At 36.6% G+C, this 17,123-nt stretch overlaps 1 protein-coding gene across 1 annotated transcript in view; it reads left to right on the top strand.

Moving 5' to 3' along the window:
* LOC135466754 (nuclear RNA export factor 1-like) overlaps nt 1–15,631 on the top strand; it is a 33,064-nt gene extending 17,433 nt beyond the window's left edge. The window contains exons 13-24 of the mRNA XM_064744416.1: nt 1,841–1,877; nt 2,480–2,548; nt 3,736–3,852; nt 5,616–5,662; nt 8,414–8,472; nt 9,270–9,391; nt 10,717–10,759; nt 11,243–11,315; nt 12,186–12,243; nt 13,521–13,675; nt 14,647–14,707; nt 15,335–15,631. Coding sequence (XP_064600486.1) covers nt 1,841–1,877; nt 2,480–2,548; nt 3,736–3,852; nt 5,616–5,662; nt 8,414–8,472; nt 9,270–9,391; nt 10,717–10,759; nt 11,243–11,315; nt 12,186–12,243; nt 13,521–13,675; nt 14,647–14,707; nt 15,335–15,373 — 880 coding nt within the window. The 3' untranslated portion in view covers nt 15,374–15,631. The remainder of the gene's footprint in view (nt 1–1,840; nt 1,878–2,479; nt 2,549–3,735; nt 3,853–5,615; nt 5,663–8,413; nt 8,473–9,269; nt 9,392–10,716; nt 10,760–11,242; nt 11,316–12,185; nt 12,244–13,520; nt 13,676–14,646; nt 14,708–15,334) is intronic.
* The last annotated feature ends 1,492 nt before the right edge of the window (nt 15,632–17,123 follow it).

Here is a 17,123-nt window from a genome sequence, read left to right as displayed (position 1 = left end):
CGCGTGTTGCTGTTGAGGTCAAAGTCTGCCAGGTGGCACACTATGCTTGGGCAACATGATGAAACCAATGTGTGTGCTACTGTTCATGATCAGAGTGGCACATTACTCAACTAGGGCAACATGATCAAACCAACGCGCGTGTTGTTGTCAAGGTCAAAGTCTGCCAGGTGGCACACTACCCTTGGTCAGCATGATGAAACCGATGTTCATGGTCACTGTGGCACACCGCTGTGCCAGGGCAACGTGATGTGTGTGCTATTGTCAAGCTCAAAGTTTTCATGTCTTATTGTACTTCAGCTTCAGGTTAAGCTAGATCATTATGGATAGGTAAACTTCTGCTTGTCATCCAAGTCATTATTTCTCTGAATATTGATCGTGACTTAACCAGTGCTTGCTCATCTGAGCACAACTAAAACACGATGCAATGCTGCAATAAGTTCTTCAACCTTCTCGATTCTTTGCTGATGGTCTTAGAGATCAAGCCTTTGTCTTCTCCTGGAGCTGGAAAAGAATTGCCTGTTTTACTTAGACAGATAGAGTGGAAATAAAGATAGAGAAAGGATCTCCTTTGTCCCCATTCTCAGAATTGTGGTGCCGTGAGACAGCAGATAACAACACAGATGACATTCTGTCGCTTTATAGCTAGTCAAACAGATCTCAAGATGTCTTCCTCCCTCAAGAATCCCCGATGTTGTGCAGTGAGATGGTTTCTCTGTTTCTGTGTAAACCTATACCATTTTTATGTGTGCAAAGTTTGCCCATCAGATTGGAAGTGTTAAGATGGAGAGGTATGTAGACCAAACTGGTCCCCTCCATGGTCATGATTGCCAGAGTTTAGCCGAGGACGGGTAAGGGCTCCCAGAAGGGGAGACAACCTAAGACAAGGCGACCTGGCACTTGACTGTAAGCTACATGCGAAGTCAGCTCTTTTGAGTGGGTGACAGACAGCCAGCTGGTGGTGATGATGATGATGATAACTGCAAGGTAACATTGTCCAACTCTGTCCAACACTGTCCACAGATTCAGAGTAAGGGACAAAGGAGGAACACTCTCAAAGTGTTGAGTAACCTTACACATCAAGAAAATTTGGCTATCAGTGATTTTGGCTGTGAAAAGACAAGATTGATTGCAGTGCTGTGCTCTGATACCAACTAGCATTCCTTGTGTTAACATCCAGAAAGTCACATGAGATTTGCACAAGTCTGAGCAACAGTAGTCATATTGAGTAGCTAGTGCTGTATTTCACAAGGTTTTGGCCTGTAAAAAATTAAAATGCACTTTCAGAAGCATATAAAACCCTCAAAATGCTATTTTTGATGCCAACATTTTTTTTCAGATAAGAAATTATTCAAACTTGAACAAAATCTCTCTGAGTGGTCCTATAACGTGGATAAATCAGTCTGAATCAATCGAAACTTAAAGAGAGCTAAACTTTAGGTGATATACAATAACTACAGTTTTTTTTTTGCCTTTTCTTATCAGCATGAAGATCAAGGCTTGACATCTGAATAATCAACATCCTTGAAGAACTTGACGAACTTACAGCGTGGCTGTGTAAACCTCTCTGGTTGATCACATAAATGAGACTAATGAAAAAACTGTGGGAGAATTTTGTTTCCTCTGCTTATCAGCTAATGCAGACATACCATGGCTATATCCATGAATGCAGCTATTTGAAATCAAAGCTTCCTTTCACTTTGACATTTTAGTCATTATTGTTATTGTTATTGTTAAAGTCATAAGTCCATGTAATATGATTGCATTGACAGACAGTGAAATTGTGTTTCTTTTTCTTTTGCCTGCTGTTTCCCATGCTCTCGTTACTTCTACTGTATTTCAGTGCTGTACGCAAACATCAACCTAAGGTACTAAAGCTGGTAAGACATCTTTTCTTTGAATCACTATTTGAGCTTGCATGGTATAATGTATTCCTCTGTAGATCATTACTATGACTATTTACTGGTATTTAGGTACTTTGCCAAATTGGATATGTGAATTGATTACATACATTGTGACATTAAGAAAGTAAGATAGATATTATATAATATACTTAAGTCTTTTATTGGAATTTTAATACTTCAGTCAGATTGTGTGTTTAAATCCAGCTGACCCAGGAGTCTTTCACCAATGCAGTCGCTGTGAGATCAAGTCCAGCTCATGCTGGCTTCCTCTCCGGCCGTATGTGGGAAGGTCTTCCAGTAACCTGCGGATGGTCGTGGGTTTCCCCCAGGCTCTGCTCGGTTTCCTGCCACCATAATGCTGGCCGCTGTCATATAAGTGAAATATTCTTGAGTACGGTGTAAATCACCAATCAAATAAATAAATCAAATCCAGCTATAGTCAACTATGGGCTTAGTAACTTTACCGTTTTCCTTGACATGAATGCTGTCATAGAACTGTAATTATCTGTATAAAAATTTTTTAAAAATCCAGTAAATAGTGAGTAAAATTGTGCGGTCATTTTTTTTTTTGTCTGAAGGATGGCCAAGACTTACCCCCACCAATAACTTTTGACTTGGAATCCTCCACGGATCTGCCACCGCCAAAGGTACGTATACCACTGCACTCTTTTATTGAAGTCATGTTGGAATATTTATGTTTCAATGCTTGTTAGCGTTGAAATTATATGGCACGCTTTTTTTCTAACAAAATGCTTTGGTTTGACCCTGTTTTTCTTTTCTGCAAGACTTATTCATTGTGTACATGTATTGTCAATACCCTGTATAGTATTGTGGTGTTTTCCTTATGGTGCTGTGTGTAACAGGATTGCCTGGATGTAGACATTTTTCTTCAGTCAGCTATAGCAGACTGTCATCTTTTATTTGAAGTATCATTCCACCTCATCAACTGTATCTGGTGAGAGCTTCGGTACATTCTGTATTTGACCTATAATTTTGTCCATGGCTAACTTACCTATTAATCCTGCTTCTGGGAATTTTATTGGTCTTAGAAAATAGTTTTGAGGTGTTTTTTTTTATATAAAAAGCTATGGTAATATCCTACTGGGAAAATGTAAGATTCTGAACCAGAAGTTATATTTTTATGACTTTTATTTGTCTCTAAATGTGTAGTTTTCATAGCCGATTTTTTTTATGACATACAATTATTGGGTTCCTCAGATGTGTTTCAAAGGCTAATGGGGCCTCCGTGGCTCAGTTGGTTAGCCCACTAGCGCAGCGTGATGAAACAGCAGTCTCTCACCAATATGGTCAGCTCAAGTCCAGCTCATGCTGGCTTCCTCTCCGACCGTACGTGGGAAGGTCTGACAGCAACCTGTGGAAGGTCGTGGGTTTCCCCCGGGCTCTGCCCGGTTTCCACCCACCATAATGCTGGCCGCCGTCGCATAAGTGAAATATTGTTGAGTACGGTGTAAAACACCAATCAAATAAATAAATAAATCAAAGGCTGCTTGTCAGAAGACAGTTTGCTAAAGCCATGTTACAATTGTTCTGTAAATGCACAAGTTTGTCAGTAATACTGAATCTTTGAATATCTTAGTAGAATTTGAAATTAAACGATTGAAAGCCAACTTGGTACAGAAGGATCAGGTGCCCACCCACTTTGTTGATGGTTCAAATTGCTACCCATTTTTGGGTTTTTTTCATATTTTCCTTCGAAATTTTGAAGCGCTTGCATGGTTAATTTTAATCCAGGTGCTCCTTCATTACAAAGATATCTCCTTTTAATTATCATAACTTTAACTTAATTAATTTAATAAATGTTTATGTTGTACAGGATAACTACTTCAAGACTGATGGTCTTCGGGACTTGATGGTGAAGTTTCTCAAGCAGTACCTGGATGTGTTTGATTCTGACAGTAGACATGATCTAATGGCTGCTTACCATGACCAGGTATGATAGTATAGCACTGTTAAAGGCAAAGAAAACTCTAAAATGTATAATTCAGACGACAGACCCTGAAACACTGTCAAGGAAAATAGTTGGACTCATATTTTCAAATTTTTCCAACCAAATAAAATGGTTTTAAAACCTAAAAGTTTACAATGGTCTTAAGTGACCCTGATAGTATCAGTTATGTCACAGCCATATTTTTTTTGCTCGAAATAGTTTGTTGCAAGGTCAGTTCAGCACATGCACTCATAGTTCTCATATATATGCATTTTGAATTAGAATTAGATGATGTGTGTTATTTAAGCGGTAAAACATGATTTGATGTAACCGGTCCAGATAGGGCCAGAAAAAACAAAACATTGGAATGCAAAGCTTCCAGTGCATTTTACTAGGTTGAAAAAATTCTAAAAAAGTTAATCAAACCATTTTTATGGACAGTGGTAAGTGATCTACTGCCAAATACAAAAAAATTGTGCTATTATTTTAGACGTCATCAACATAAAAGTAACACTTTCATGTGTCTACTGATATGTCTGACTTTGAGTGAACAGTCGAATGTTCAGTTTTGCTTGGGGTTTCCCTTCGACCATCAACTTACTGAGTCGATAAATTTAGAAACATGGCCGAAAGTCCGTAGAAAGGAAGATCGTATTTGGTTTACATGTTTAGATACATGTTATCTCGGCAGGCAGGCATTTCAGACTACTGACGGATTTCCCCTTAAAATTCTCTTAATTGACATTTTTCGGAAAATACAGGCCCAGGAGATTTTTTATATTTAGCTGAGCCAACTAAAAAATTCTGAATTTCTTTCAGCGATATGTCCCTTTTATGGTTCTTAATATGACATATTCTTCATGTTAGTGTTTTGTTTGCCTTCAAGCACAAACGAGCACGCACGCATGCACACACAAAGATGTGAAGACTCGTCAGAGAGGAGCAGGAGCATCAGTACACTTTATCAGTACCAAAGGCTCTCTTTAAACAGTTCTCAGTGAGGAAATGGGCTCCTTCATTAAACAGTTGTCTAATTATAACTTAGGTATTTTTCTTGCCGTTCGTTAATAGGAAACAGACTTTTGATGTAGCCATTCAGAGATATAGTTTGGTTTTGGTACTAAATCTTTTTAGAAACAGTTTAAAGTTGTGGCATTTTGTCATATTTTCACTGTTATTAACATTAATTGTGCTGTAGGTTTCTGATGTAATACACTCTTTCCAATAAAGCCTTTTAGCAGTTAGACCATATGATAAATAGTAGGTTACTAGTTAAAGAATATAAGCATTTATTATATAATATATAAGTTTTGTAAGATGCATGCTTCCTGAGTAAAGATGATGCATGTAGCTTGTAATTTGTAGCACTGATTGAATAAGCATATTTTGTCATTGCCTTTCCACAATAGAAGAGGCCTGTAGGTAACAAAAGTGAGAACTAATTAACTTTAAGGGCGTGCCTGTTTACCTATTTGTCTGTGTTTCATTATTTGATACTCTCACATGGGCAGTATTCTTGTCCACGTTTGATATTGTCAGAATATCTGGGCTGTATTCAGTTGACTTTTGATTTGAGGCTAATTACATATATTTGACTCCAGAACTGATCATGTGGGATGTGATTGGAATTCATTTTTCTAGCATATCCTCATCTTTTGGAGCCTTATGAGAACTGGTTGGAGATGTTTTGCTTCCAAAGCCTTCTATTCTTATTCACAGTACCGTATTCACATTAAGTTTATAATATTCTGTTCACTTGTTTACAGGCAACATTCTCAATGACATTTGGGTACAACAGAATGATCAGTGGAAAGTGAGTAATTTTATGAGAAACATTATCTCATTGCTTGTCTAAATATTTAATACAAGTCTCATCATATTCATTCATGTTTTCCATTAGCATTAATTTGACCTGTGTCACAACTCGCATGTTAATCTTGCTTCTATACCAGCCGTTAAGAATTGATACCTTCTCTATGACATCAGAAACATTTTAGCAACGACAGCTCTTGATGCTTTGCAAGAGATGTTGTCACCGTTTTATAATTTGTGGGTACTAGAGGCTTAGCAATTGGACTAGTATTCAGTGGCAGTTGTGTAGATTAACATTGTACATGATTAAAAACGAACCGTCCTTGAGCACTTTGACATATCTTGCCAGCCCCTCAAAAGAGAACTGGTTTGTCTGCAAGTACGTTTGTATTACTTCAAGTGAAAAGTCCATATTCTGAATGCGTGGAGAGTGCATAAGGAAGCACCTAACAGTGGATGTTTTTCCAATTTCCTAAAATATTTAAAAACCATGTGACTAAGACCAGGGCTCTCTATGGCTTGATTCAAATAAAGTAATGACCCAAATTTTGTTGAAAACCACAGCATCTGTATATGATGATCGCTGGCTGTCACTTGTGAAGAAAAAATAAGAATCTTAAACAACTTAAATAAACCAAACTGAAGTAAAGAAATATGAAATATAGCAATAAGAAATTTGTGACAAATTTAATTTTCTGATCTGGTGCATAGCGTGATTTCATCATGATGTGATAGTGGCTGGACTGATATGGCGGGCTATTTAAAATCAATGGTTGTGTGGCACCCTTTTCAGATTAATTTTTTAAAAAATTTTAAATAAGCTAAACCGGTCATTACACTTTTAAATGTCTTCAAAGCCCGCTGCTACGTACCACACGACCTTGAGAGAATATCAATATCTGAGTAGTACGTATTACTGTGAAAGGCATCGCTAATTTAACCGAAAGTATATAAATAATGTTCGCTTAGAAAACTTTGTTCAAGTGGTTAGATCCAATTGAAAAATATGAAAGGCCTGATTTCCCAGTTCCCTTATGAGAAAACAAACTATGTAGATTTCATCTAGCTCTTGCAGGTCTGGGAAATGTCAGATGCTGGAATGTCATTTCCAAACCATACAGGACAATACGTACATGTTCTGCATCGTAATAAATGTCAAATAATAAATGTCTAATAACTGCCAAATTCTCATGTGTATTTATCTAATAATCTTTTGAAAGGTATACTCAAAAGTTGTGAATGATGTGGGATATGACATGGTATCAGTAAATTCATTACCAGGTACCTCAACACACATCCCTTAGAAACCTCACTCAGCTTATTCTGACATCAGTTAAACTGAAGTACAAATGAATGAATGACCTTGACAAATTCTTCAGATGAATGTTAATGAGACAAAATATGCAATGTGTATATGGGTACATCGATGACAAACACCAAGATTGCATGAGAAACAGCTGCTACAGGCACTGGCTTTAGAAATTTATACCAGATAACAATCTCACAACAAAAAGCATGATAAAAATATTATGGAAATTCGCAGCTTGTGTGCATCCTACTGATAATATATTTTTAAGCAGGTTTGTCTAATCACGGGCAGGCCCACAGGTACATATATTAGTGAATGAACAATTACCTTCTGTGAAAAAACTTCTTGAACCAGGTTTTGTATTTAATGTGGCAGTAAACGCTTTTAATTCAAGGGAAGCAGGGCTTGATCAGCAGGAGTCTCCAACACCTGATTGCCTCATCAAGAAACCCAAGAATGGACGTGATCCATAAACATTGGTATTTTTCATTAGATTCCAAGCCATGATTTCCTTGAATTTGGACAAACAGCCATTATTCATTATAGTATTCAGCACCAAGTGCACTCCAACACAGCCCAGTATAAAACCCCCTTAGCGGCTGAAGCCTGGTGTCAATTTCTGACGAACACGTAGGTCAACATACATAAAACATATCACACCACACATCTAGGCCAATATTATGGGCTCGGGAATATCGTAAAATAAGTAAGTACCTATGTATGAAAGCCAAACTGTACGATACTTTAATTTTCCTTAAGAAAGGTTTGTATCGAGACATGGCGCTGTTGTCGTTGTTGTTTCTCCAGATTTATTTCTGGTGTGCGCTGGTAGTGTTTAACTGCCTGCCAGTTTACACAACGGTGTTTGAAATAAAGTGAAAGTTTCAGATAATCTTCTTGTAAGTTGTGAGTGACACTAATTAGTTAGTATGAATGGCTAATGGTTAGCCTTCAAATTTCAAGAACCACATGTTTTGACAATGTCATTAGAGATTCTATTGGCTGATGTTCAGTTGAACACAGCTAGTCAGTGGATGCACCACAAATGTGATTTACCCGCATGTAGCAAGTGAAAAATTGTGGAAACGTGAATTTTTCTGCAATTTTGCAGTTTATATACATGTAGATCCGCCAAAGTGTGTGGAGTTTTAAGCAGAATTGGAAAACAACTGTTGAATGGCACAAAAAGTGAATCTTTAAAATCCCAACAGCATGTCTCTCCCAGCCTTGCCAAGCTGGTGAGGCTCACTGAAGTGTGACAGAGGTGTTTACAACTGTCACTGATAGACTATCGGTAATCCTCCACCCCCACAGAGAATTTATGACTTAAGACAACAGTTCTCGCAAGGCATCGTGGTATGGAGTTCCTGAAAATGTGTCTGAAATTATGGAGAAGGTACAGTTGTTACTATTCTTTTACTGATTTATAATTGTTATTCGCAGACAACCGAACTGGCAAGATTTGATGGATTGTCGGAATTTACTCAGAGTTAAAGATACAGGTAAGTACATGTCAGCAGGTAATCTGACTCGAATACAAACATTTGATAAATTATAAAGATGAAAAGTAACATTAAAGCAAAGCTTCAACTGAGTTTCTCAGTTGACTTGATTTTCTCAGTGGACTCTTTGTTTTTATGTGGGAGTCTTAAGAACAACAAATGAGGCCAAAAATCTCTTTCTAGTTGCTACAACATTAATGATGAACATAATTGAAACTTGCATAAGTAACTGCCCTGCTAGCAGAATAACCATAAATTTCGCCCTAGACTAACTTGCCCATTTCTCCTGATTCCGAGAGTTCAATTGATTTTAAAAAGGTGTTTTGAGGTTTTGCTTGGAACATGGGTCGATGTCGATATTGCTGGAAAATTGTAAGTTTCAGCAAAAAAAATAATGTTTTGTGACATTTAACTCTAAAAATGCACTTTTCTGGGCGAAATTTTGGTCATGTAGAGTTATTGGTGAAGGCTGCTTGTCCTCCATCCATGTCATTGGCATGTAAGTCTGTATATCCAACATAGGTAAGTTAGTAGTTTACCCCAGGCACTCCCCTTTTCTTATGTGTCCATTAAACAAAATCAGTCAATCAGTTACGTTTGGTAATTATATATTTACTGCAAGTGTCTGTCTGAAAATGAACAATTTTTGGCTTGGATAGTTATTGGAACATCATTATGAGATTGTTTCATCATGTGTCGAGGAATGATACAGATACAAGTATTTTATATAACTTAAATTCATTTGGCAAAAAGATTCGCCTTGTTCTTTAACATGCGTGCTTTATTCTTTTTTGTAGAGAGGAGGCTCAAGATGTTAAAATGTGGCAAACTCAGTATTGTCTCATTTCTGAGCTCCAGTAGTTTTCCCAAGACCAAACATGATCGTAATTCCTTACATGTTGATGTGAACATTGTTACGGTGAGAAATAAAAGTGGCTTTCAATCTTGACTGGCAACAATAACAGTGATGGCGAACATTGAATTTCTGAGTAATCTTGTGTTCTTCAACTTTTGATAATGTTGCAGATGTTGTAAAGAAAGATTTTAGTTCACAGAAGTCATAACGTAACCTTTTCAAATCATTAAAACAGGTAAACATTGTTAAGTTAAATGGTCAGTTGCTGTTAATGAATAGCAACTTTTCAATTGCGAGATAATGCATTTCTTTGGATAACACAATTTCTGATCCCTTTATAGAATTATCTAGAACTCACAAAATTTCTGAGGTGTATATGTACATCATCTGTTTTTAGCTCTCCTGTACCATGTACAGGCATACATGTAGCTTACGTCATAAACCGAGCACGAGCATTGGTGTCCAGTATAAACAAGGAAAGCAGTGGTAACTTAATGTTAAGGATGTTATCTCATGAAGCTGAGGTCTTGCATACATATAAAGCACAATAATAACACAAGGGAGATATTCCATGATTGATGTGCTGTGTGCATATTAATAACTGTAAATTACAAAATTTACGACTCCGTGTATTATGTATTAGAGTCCCCGTTAAGGTAGATGTTTGCGGTGGTACCTTAAAAAGCACCGTGTGTATTAAGTTGAAGTGTTACATACTTAGAGAGCACATTGATGTGAGGGAGATCTTGCATCATTGCTGCTTTGTGTGTATACCAGTAGCCTTACTACCAGATCTAAGTTTTGTTTAAACTGTCGTAGTTTCTGACGTACGTATCTGCTGAGTGCTGATGTTTTCTTCCAGTTGCTGATCACGTGTATTTGAGGTACATCCTCTTTTACACAAAAGTTTTTGAAATTAACTGGTTTAAGTGTTGTAATATTTGCATATTAAACATAGACGTGACTGAGATATACTTAAGATACAGTACACCTCAAATACTATTGATGAGGTATTGACCTCCTCTGTCATGTCTGTTACCTGACACCGAGGTGTACACCTCATGTCTTAAAGGCATGCCTGTGTTTCCCTTCAGCTTAATGCAAGCTTCAGGTATGTGTAGGTGTTACAGTGAGGCATTCAGCGATAGGTACATCCCTCACTCTAAGCATACGCAGCCAGACATGCAGCATTTTTTTTCTTCATTTGTAATCTTTACCAGAGCTTTTCAGCATTGATTTACTGTAATGTTTTAAGCACTTATTTTTCTCGGTTAATGAAACAACCTTGCTTCAACTTAATTTCATAATAATCATGAAGTACAAAAAAGAAAAAACAGAATGCTTATGACTGGTGATGTAAAATTTTTTTTTAATGTTTTCTGTTGTAGAATGAGCTGCTCATGTTTTCTGTAACTGGACTATTTAAAGAAGGTAAAATGACATTTAATTTAAGTGTTTATGTGTTATTGTCCCTTTAAAATTATATTATTAACCTTTTTCTTAATTTGAAGATGATATTTCGATGAAACTAACAGTGTTAATCAATAGGTCAGTTAGGGTAACAAATGTGCAACTGAGACGTGAAAGACAAATGTCCTAACTTGAGCAGTAATTTGAAAATAACAATGAAAAGTATGAAAAATAGATCAGTAAATGAGTAGTAACAGAAAATTGGGGGAGGGGGGGGGGGGCGGATGGCGTTTACATGTAGGATACCATAAGAATCTCTTCTCTGTCATGCCACTCCTATATAAATGCCGTTTGAAAGGTTAGTTTTGATATATTCTAATAAATAGCTAGGTTTGATTTTCGGCCATGTTAATTCACCGTTTGTGTCACAATCAGCATTTCCCTAGATCTTTTCACCTGACTCTTGCCTCCATTTCATTGTTAACTCTTTTCTTTCTGCTTCAGTTACATCGAGAAATGATCGTGAAATCGTGCGGGCGTTTCGGCGTGTGTTTTCAACCATTTCACTGGGTGGAGGGTAGGTCTCGTATACAAAGAAAAACAAATGTTTTATCACAAAAAAAGCAGCAAACTTGTTTCAGATTTAATAGACATAAAACAAAAATGGAAGACAAAATATAACTGAAAAAAGGATAATGTGTGCATTACTGGTTGGTTTTGTGTTGTTAGAGGAAGGAAACAGGACTGGTTTCCCCAGTGTCCATATAATGTGGTCGTGTGGCATGTCAAGAAGATACAATAGATGTGCACATACCTAATGACTCCTTGTCGTCAGATGACTGAAAATTTTTTAAAGGAGAACTCCAGCGCCTTTATTTTCATGCTAAATGTTCCTTAGACACCATATTTTTGCTATTTTAGTATGTGAACTGCATTTAAAAAAATATTATTTTAACTAGTTCCACTTATAAAAAAAACATTAAAGCTGGACTGTCTGCCTATCTTGTCGACCGCAGAACCGTGGCAAGATAATGTCATACTGTGAAGACCTGCCGGGATTATGTATTGAAAAACCCTGCAAATCATTGACAAATCCATGCATTAGACCTACCCACTGTTTCTTATCCTGAAGCTATCGTATGACAAAATCTATAATTACGCCTATGTGTACACCTCTTCATTAGCACCTGGAAATCAGTAAACAGTTTTACAGCAAATATTTTGTCGTCTTAAACGATCGGAATCAATTCAGGGAACATAAAATCATCTATGTGCAGTTCAAGGTTCAGTGCTGGAAGGTACATTGCTGGGTTCTACTTTAAACTGCCAAACATACATACGTAGACACATACTACATACTACATGTAGGGTACCAAGACCAAATCTTCCTTTGGTATGGTTACAATATGGATGTTTGTCACAAAGGTGAGCTTCTTGTTTTTCACAGGATTGTGATCACCAATGACATGTTGTCTGTAACCAATGCCAGCCCTGAGCAGGTGCAGGTGAGTGGTAGTTCTCTAGGTTACAGCTCAGCATAAAGAGTAGGGATAGAATTACAAATGCATTGTATGAAAGATACCAAGGGTTTTCGTGCCCCAGTGGTTAGGTCTGATAGGTGTGATAGTGCAATGAATGAGGAGCCTCTCACCAAGGTGGTCACTGTGAGTTCAAGTCCAGCTTACTTGCAGTGACCTGCGTATGGTTATGGATTCCCCCATGCTTGGTTTCCTCTCACCATAATTGTAACCACCATTGTAAAAGTGAAATATTCTTGAGTACGGTGGATGCAATATGTCTTGATCTGAGCATGCGTATCGTGCAATGTCTTGAAAACTAATCACTGTTTAAATTTGGTGCACATTTTAATACCCTTTTTTTACCAGATTTTTTAAATACATTTTCAACTTGATGTACAATGAATGTGACATTTAAAGAGGGGAATGTGGTTAATTCAGCAGGTTTGACATACAAATTAGCTTAAAGAAAAAAATAATAAAAATCGTGTTGCAGGCAGTGTATTCCAAACTACAGGTGGAATTAACCTCAAAAGCATCACACCTGATGAGGGGATATAGCACATTTCATAGATGTGTCACATTGTAATTACCTTTATAACACGAGCTTCATCCAGTCCAGCCCTGTTCATATTCTTTTTCCCTGATCTGTCACCATTATTCTTGATGTTGATGCTAAGCTCACCCAACATGCATAAAGGGGAATATTGTAATTGCAGCAGATGGTACCTTAATTCGTCAACCTTTTCGCACATGAAAGATCAACTTCCAGTGCAATTTATGCACATTTTTAGTTTGACTTTGGACACAAAACTACTTTGGTTGGGTTTTGAAATTTGAGGGCTTCACAAAAAGTATAATTATATGCCTACAGGATATGCCTGAATACACACTTTGCAAACATGCGAAAAGGTTGTGGAGTTACATTATGCATATCAATTATCTCAATGTGCAGTTTTTATGCATATCATTTTCCTTTTCCTTGATTAGCTAATTTAAGATGAACTGCAGGAGAAATTTATCATTCAGACTAAATTTAAGGCCTGTTATAATGTAAAATATCGCACCATATATGCAAAACATTTAGTGACCAACAGTGGGTGAGGCATTTTGTATTGTTTATCTTAGAGATACAAGTTTTCAGTATGGTTTAATGCTCATACGATTAATGAATAGTGAAGTGATGAGTTGTTTAGATTCTCACAACCCTTGTTTTTATGAAGTTCCAATCTGGCTGATATTGTTTTCTAAATATGCTTGAGCAGGGAGCCTTTAAGAATCCAGCCCCCACCCCATCGTCAAGCCCAGTGCTAGGAGCTGCCCCATTACAGAACCCCTTAGAAGGAGCTGATGGTGCTCGCATGGCCATGGTGCAACAGTTCTCGACTGAGTCCGGCATGAATATGGAGTGGTCATCAAAGTAAGGAAGACTTCCAGGATATCACAAATCCATTTCTCTGTTTCTTTATAGGCAAATGAGATGCTAAAATGAAATATCCATTGTGGCAGATGAAAGACCAATAACACCTGATGTGATGTGACACAGATTAAGCCACCATCAATTTCATGGGTTCAGATGAATTTTGCTTGGTTGAAAATATTCTAAAAAACATAAGCTGATTTATTTTCCTGTACAGTATTTCATGGACTAAGACTTTCATCTGACATATACTTCGTGCTTCTTTGTGTTTAACACAGCACGATAGCAGGAGGCATCTGCAGGGTTGACAGCGAGTTTGGTCCTTAACAGTATCCAGGACTGTTCCCACTTTTTTCGAAGATGCTTTTATTCAGTTCTCTTATAATAAAAGCCATCACGAAGACATTAAATGTATCTTTAGAGAAGCGTAGATGTACTCCAAACACCAACTTTTTCTCAATCTCAAATTGTAATGCACAGTGAACATTCACAGTAACCCTTGACTTTCTTGGAAGTGTATGATTCTGATTGTTGTGAATGAAGAGATGTTGATCTTGATCTGTTCTGCTGTGAACTTCTCTGCACTATCAATATGACCGCCAGCCGTTTAGTTTACTGCCAGTATAGATGCATCCCTTAAGCAGCAACTGTTTAACCAGCCTGTTAGGTGTACTGTAAATCTTCTACTTTTTCAGCCCCTAAATCACTTTTCTCATGTGGAAGTTATGCATATGGTTATGATGAAAATGACAATAGAAATGACATGTTTGTGGCACTAAACATCTAAGCTTCATAAAACTAGGCAAATGTTTTTCCCTACACCCCATAGCCCCCTCAGAATGTTTCAGAGTATAGATTTCAGAGGTGGTTGAAGATTTTAGGTAGTTTGGAGATATACAACATATTCTACGCTTTTGTTTTAGATTGCTTTGCATCAATTTTCATTAAAATTTTCATGTTTTTGCTTGTAGGTGTCTTGAACAGAATGCATGGAATTTTGAAAAGGCAGCCAAAATATTTACTGATCTCCAGGTGAGTGTTGGGGCTTTGTTAGCGTTATATAAACGTAATATAAAATAATCAGCAAAGATACATGGAAGTCTTGCATCATCAGTTTTTTGTGATGATGAAGTATTCAGGTGTGTATTCTCCATACTAGAATTCATTCTTGTAAAGATTAAGCGAGATCATTAGTAGCTCTCGTATTTCTTTTCACTTTTTCGGACATCTCCTCTGCTCCTTTTTGATGGTATACAGGTAAATATAACAAGAATACAGCGTTTCTCTTTTCTCACATGGTTAGTCCATTTAATGAACAACACGTTTGTATCTTTCTGCAAAAAAACTGTAGACTTTTAGAGAACTGGATTTTTTTGCCTTTTACATGGTTAATATGTAAATAAAAAATCTGAAAAATTACAGTAGATTATACTTGCATGCTCAGATTGGTAAAAAAAATGTTCTATTTTTGTTTAAATCCAAACTTTGCTGATTTACCTGTAGCTTTACACTCAAAAGTTCCTTTGTCATATATTTGTACCGCTTTCTTAAACCAAGAAACCTTACCACTGTTGTGTGAGGCTAATGCACTTGGCTGTGGAAACAAACATGTTAATGGTGACTTGCTTATTTTGTTGTGTTTGTTTTGTTTTCTTCCAGAAAGAGGGGAGGATTCCACCTGAAGCCTTCAAGCATTAGGATGTTGTATATTACATGTTTTTGAAGTTCATAAATCTGCATTCATATCTCACAGGCCCCTAAAAGGAGATAAGCATTTAAAAAAGAATGAGTGCAAAAGTTTTTGATTGTCCTGTATTGTTTTAACGTGTTTTTTTTTATTCTCATATTTGAACATGCTTGGACACATTTCCATTTCTTAAGCTGTTCTAATTAGTAAGAATCGGGGTGCAAAATGTTGTATATTTGTTTAAAAAGAATTACCATGTGTAGACAAGTGTACATGCATGGGCCTCATTTGCATTCATCAATTTTATATAATTTGCTTAAAGAAGACTCTGAAATGTTTAAGTTATTGATTTCTCACATGAGTTTGCCCTAACATGTGAAACAAGCATTATTTTGTAGACGGACCAGACTGCCAGGCTGCTAGTGGAGATAGCCTTGTGTACATATATATCATTGTTTATACAAGCACACAGGTGTGATGATATTACCGGCGCTACACTTATGATTGTTTCAGAAATTGATGTATTTAAGGCTGTTTATTTTTTGCTGTCCCCCAAACTAGAAATTTGTTTACAAGGTGAAAAGTTATATGCCATAAGTGGTTTATTTTAGGAAATAAGATGTATTTGTGTCATATTTTGAGTGCAGAAAATTTCACGTCATACTGTAAATTTTCATTGGACAAAAGCTATCATTACCACATCAATTTTTTGTTTACCCTTGTATGGTTATCATCTTGCAAGTGCTCAATGATACATTTAAGTAATCTTCAAGTTTTTTTGGCTGGAACATTTGTATATACATGTGTGTGGGGATTCTTTTATGTACATTACCATTTCTTGTCAATGCCTACCAGCACAAACCATGTTGAGGATTTCATTTAATTTTTGTACAAAGACTGTCCATCAGTTGGAGATTTTCATGTGATGTTTTCACTTTTAACATGCCAATTTGTTTATTGCAATGTAATAGCCTAGAAAGGTTTGTAATAAAAAACTTGATTTATATCAGTCGTTTTAAGAACTTGTTTGCACACTAGTAAGCCACACATTGTTGTAGATAGTATGGCATGCTATTTGATTTTTTTTTCCTCTTTATATTGGGTCATTAGTCTCTGTCAGCAGAACGCAGATGGAATATTGTAAATATAGTTTAACCAAAACGTGCAATATGTGAAGCACAAAATGTACCTGTAGGATATAGTGTACACATATTTTAAAGTGTAAATATATTACACATCTAAAGTGAAATAAACATTAACTTCTTGATCAAATATTTATTTTGTTTTGTCTGTTCCTAGTGTTAAAAACAAGCATCACCTTGAAACGCTTTGTAACAGTTCAGTTAAATCTGGGATTATTATATAATAGTCCCAGGTTAAATTGACCTGAATGCAGTTTAAATTTTAAAATTCTGTACCTAATGGATTGTTTGTTTGTGTGGTGAAGCAGACTTTCTCATTCAGACTCGTGAATTGATGATTAATTCCTCCACCTAGCAATTAACTATACTTGAACTGCCCATGTGGGACAGGTTTGAGGTGCAGGGGACAGGTTAAATAAACATAAGTAATTGACATCCTTGTAAATGTAGCTTGTAATGGTTGTTGAAATTAACAAGAAAGCTGACCCTTATGATACAAGTGATTCAGCCTTGGGCGTCTTAATGGATATCACCTATTAGATAGCTTAATTCATGGTCAAAGGAACTAGAACTAGGCTGGGCATCACAATCCTCAGGCCAAAAAGATTATATGTATATT

Source organism: Liolophura sinensis, chromosome 6, assembly GCF_032854445.1.
Source record: "Liolophura sinensis isolate JHLJ2023 chromosome 6, CUHK_Ljap_v2, whole genome shotgun sequence".
Taxonomy (NCBI): domain Eukaryota; kingdom Metazoa; phylum Mollusca; class Polyplacophora; order Chitonida; family Chitonidae; genus Liolophura; species Liolophura sinensis.
This window is presented reverse-complemented; position numbering and strand designations above follow the sequence as displayed.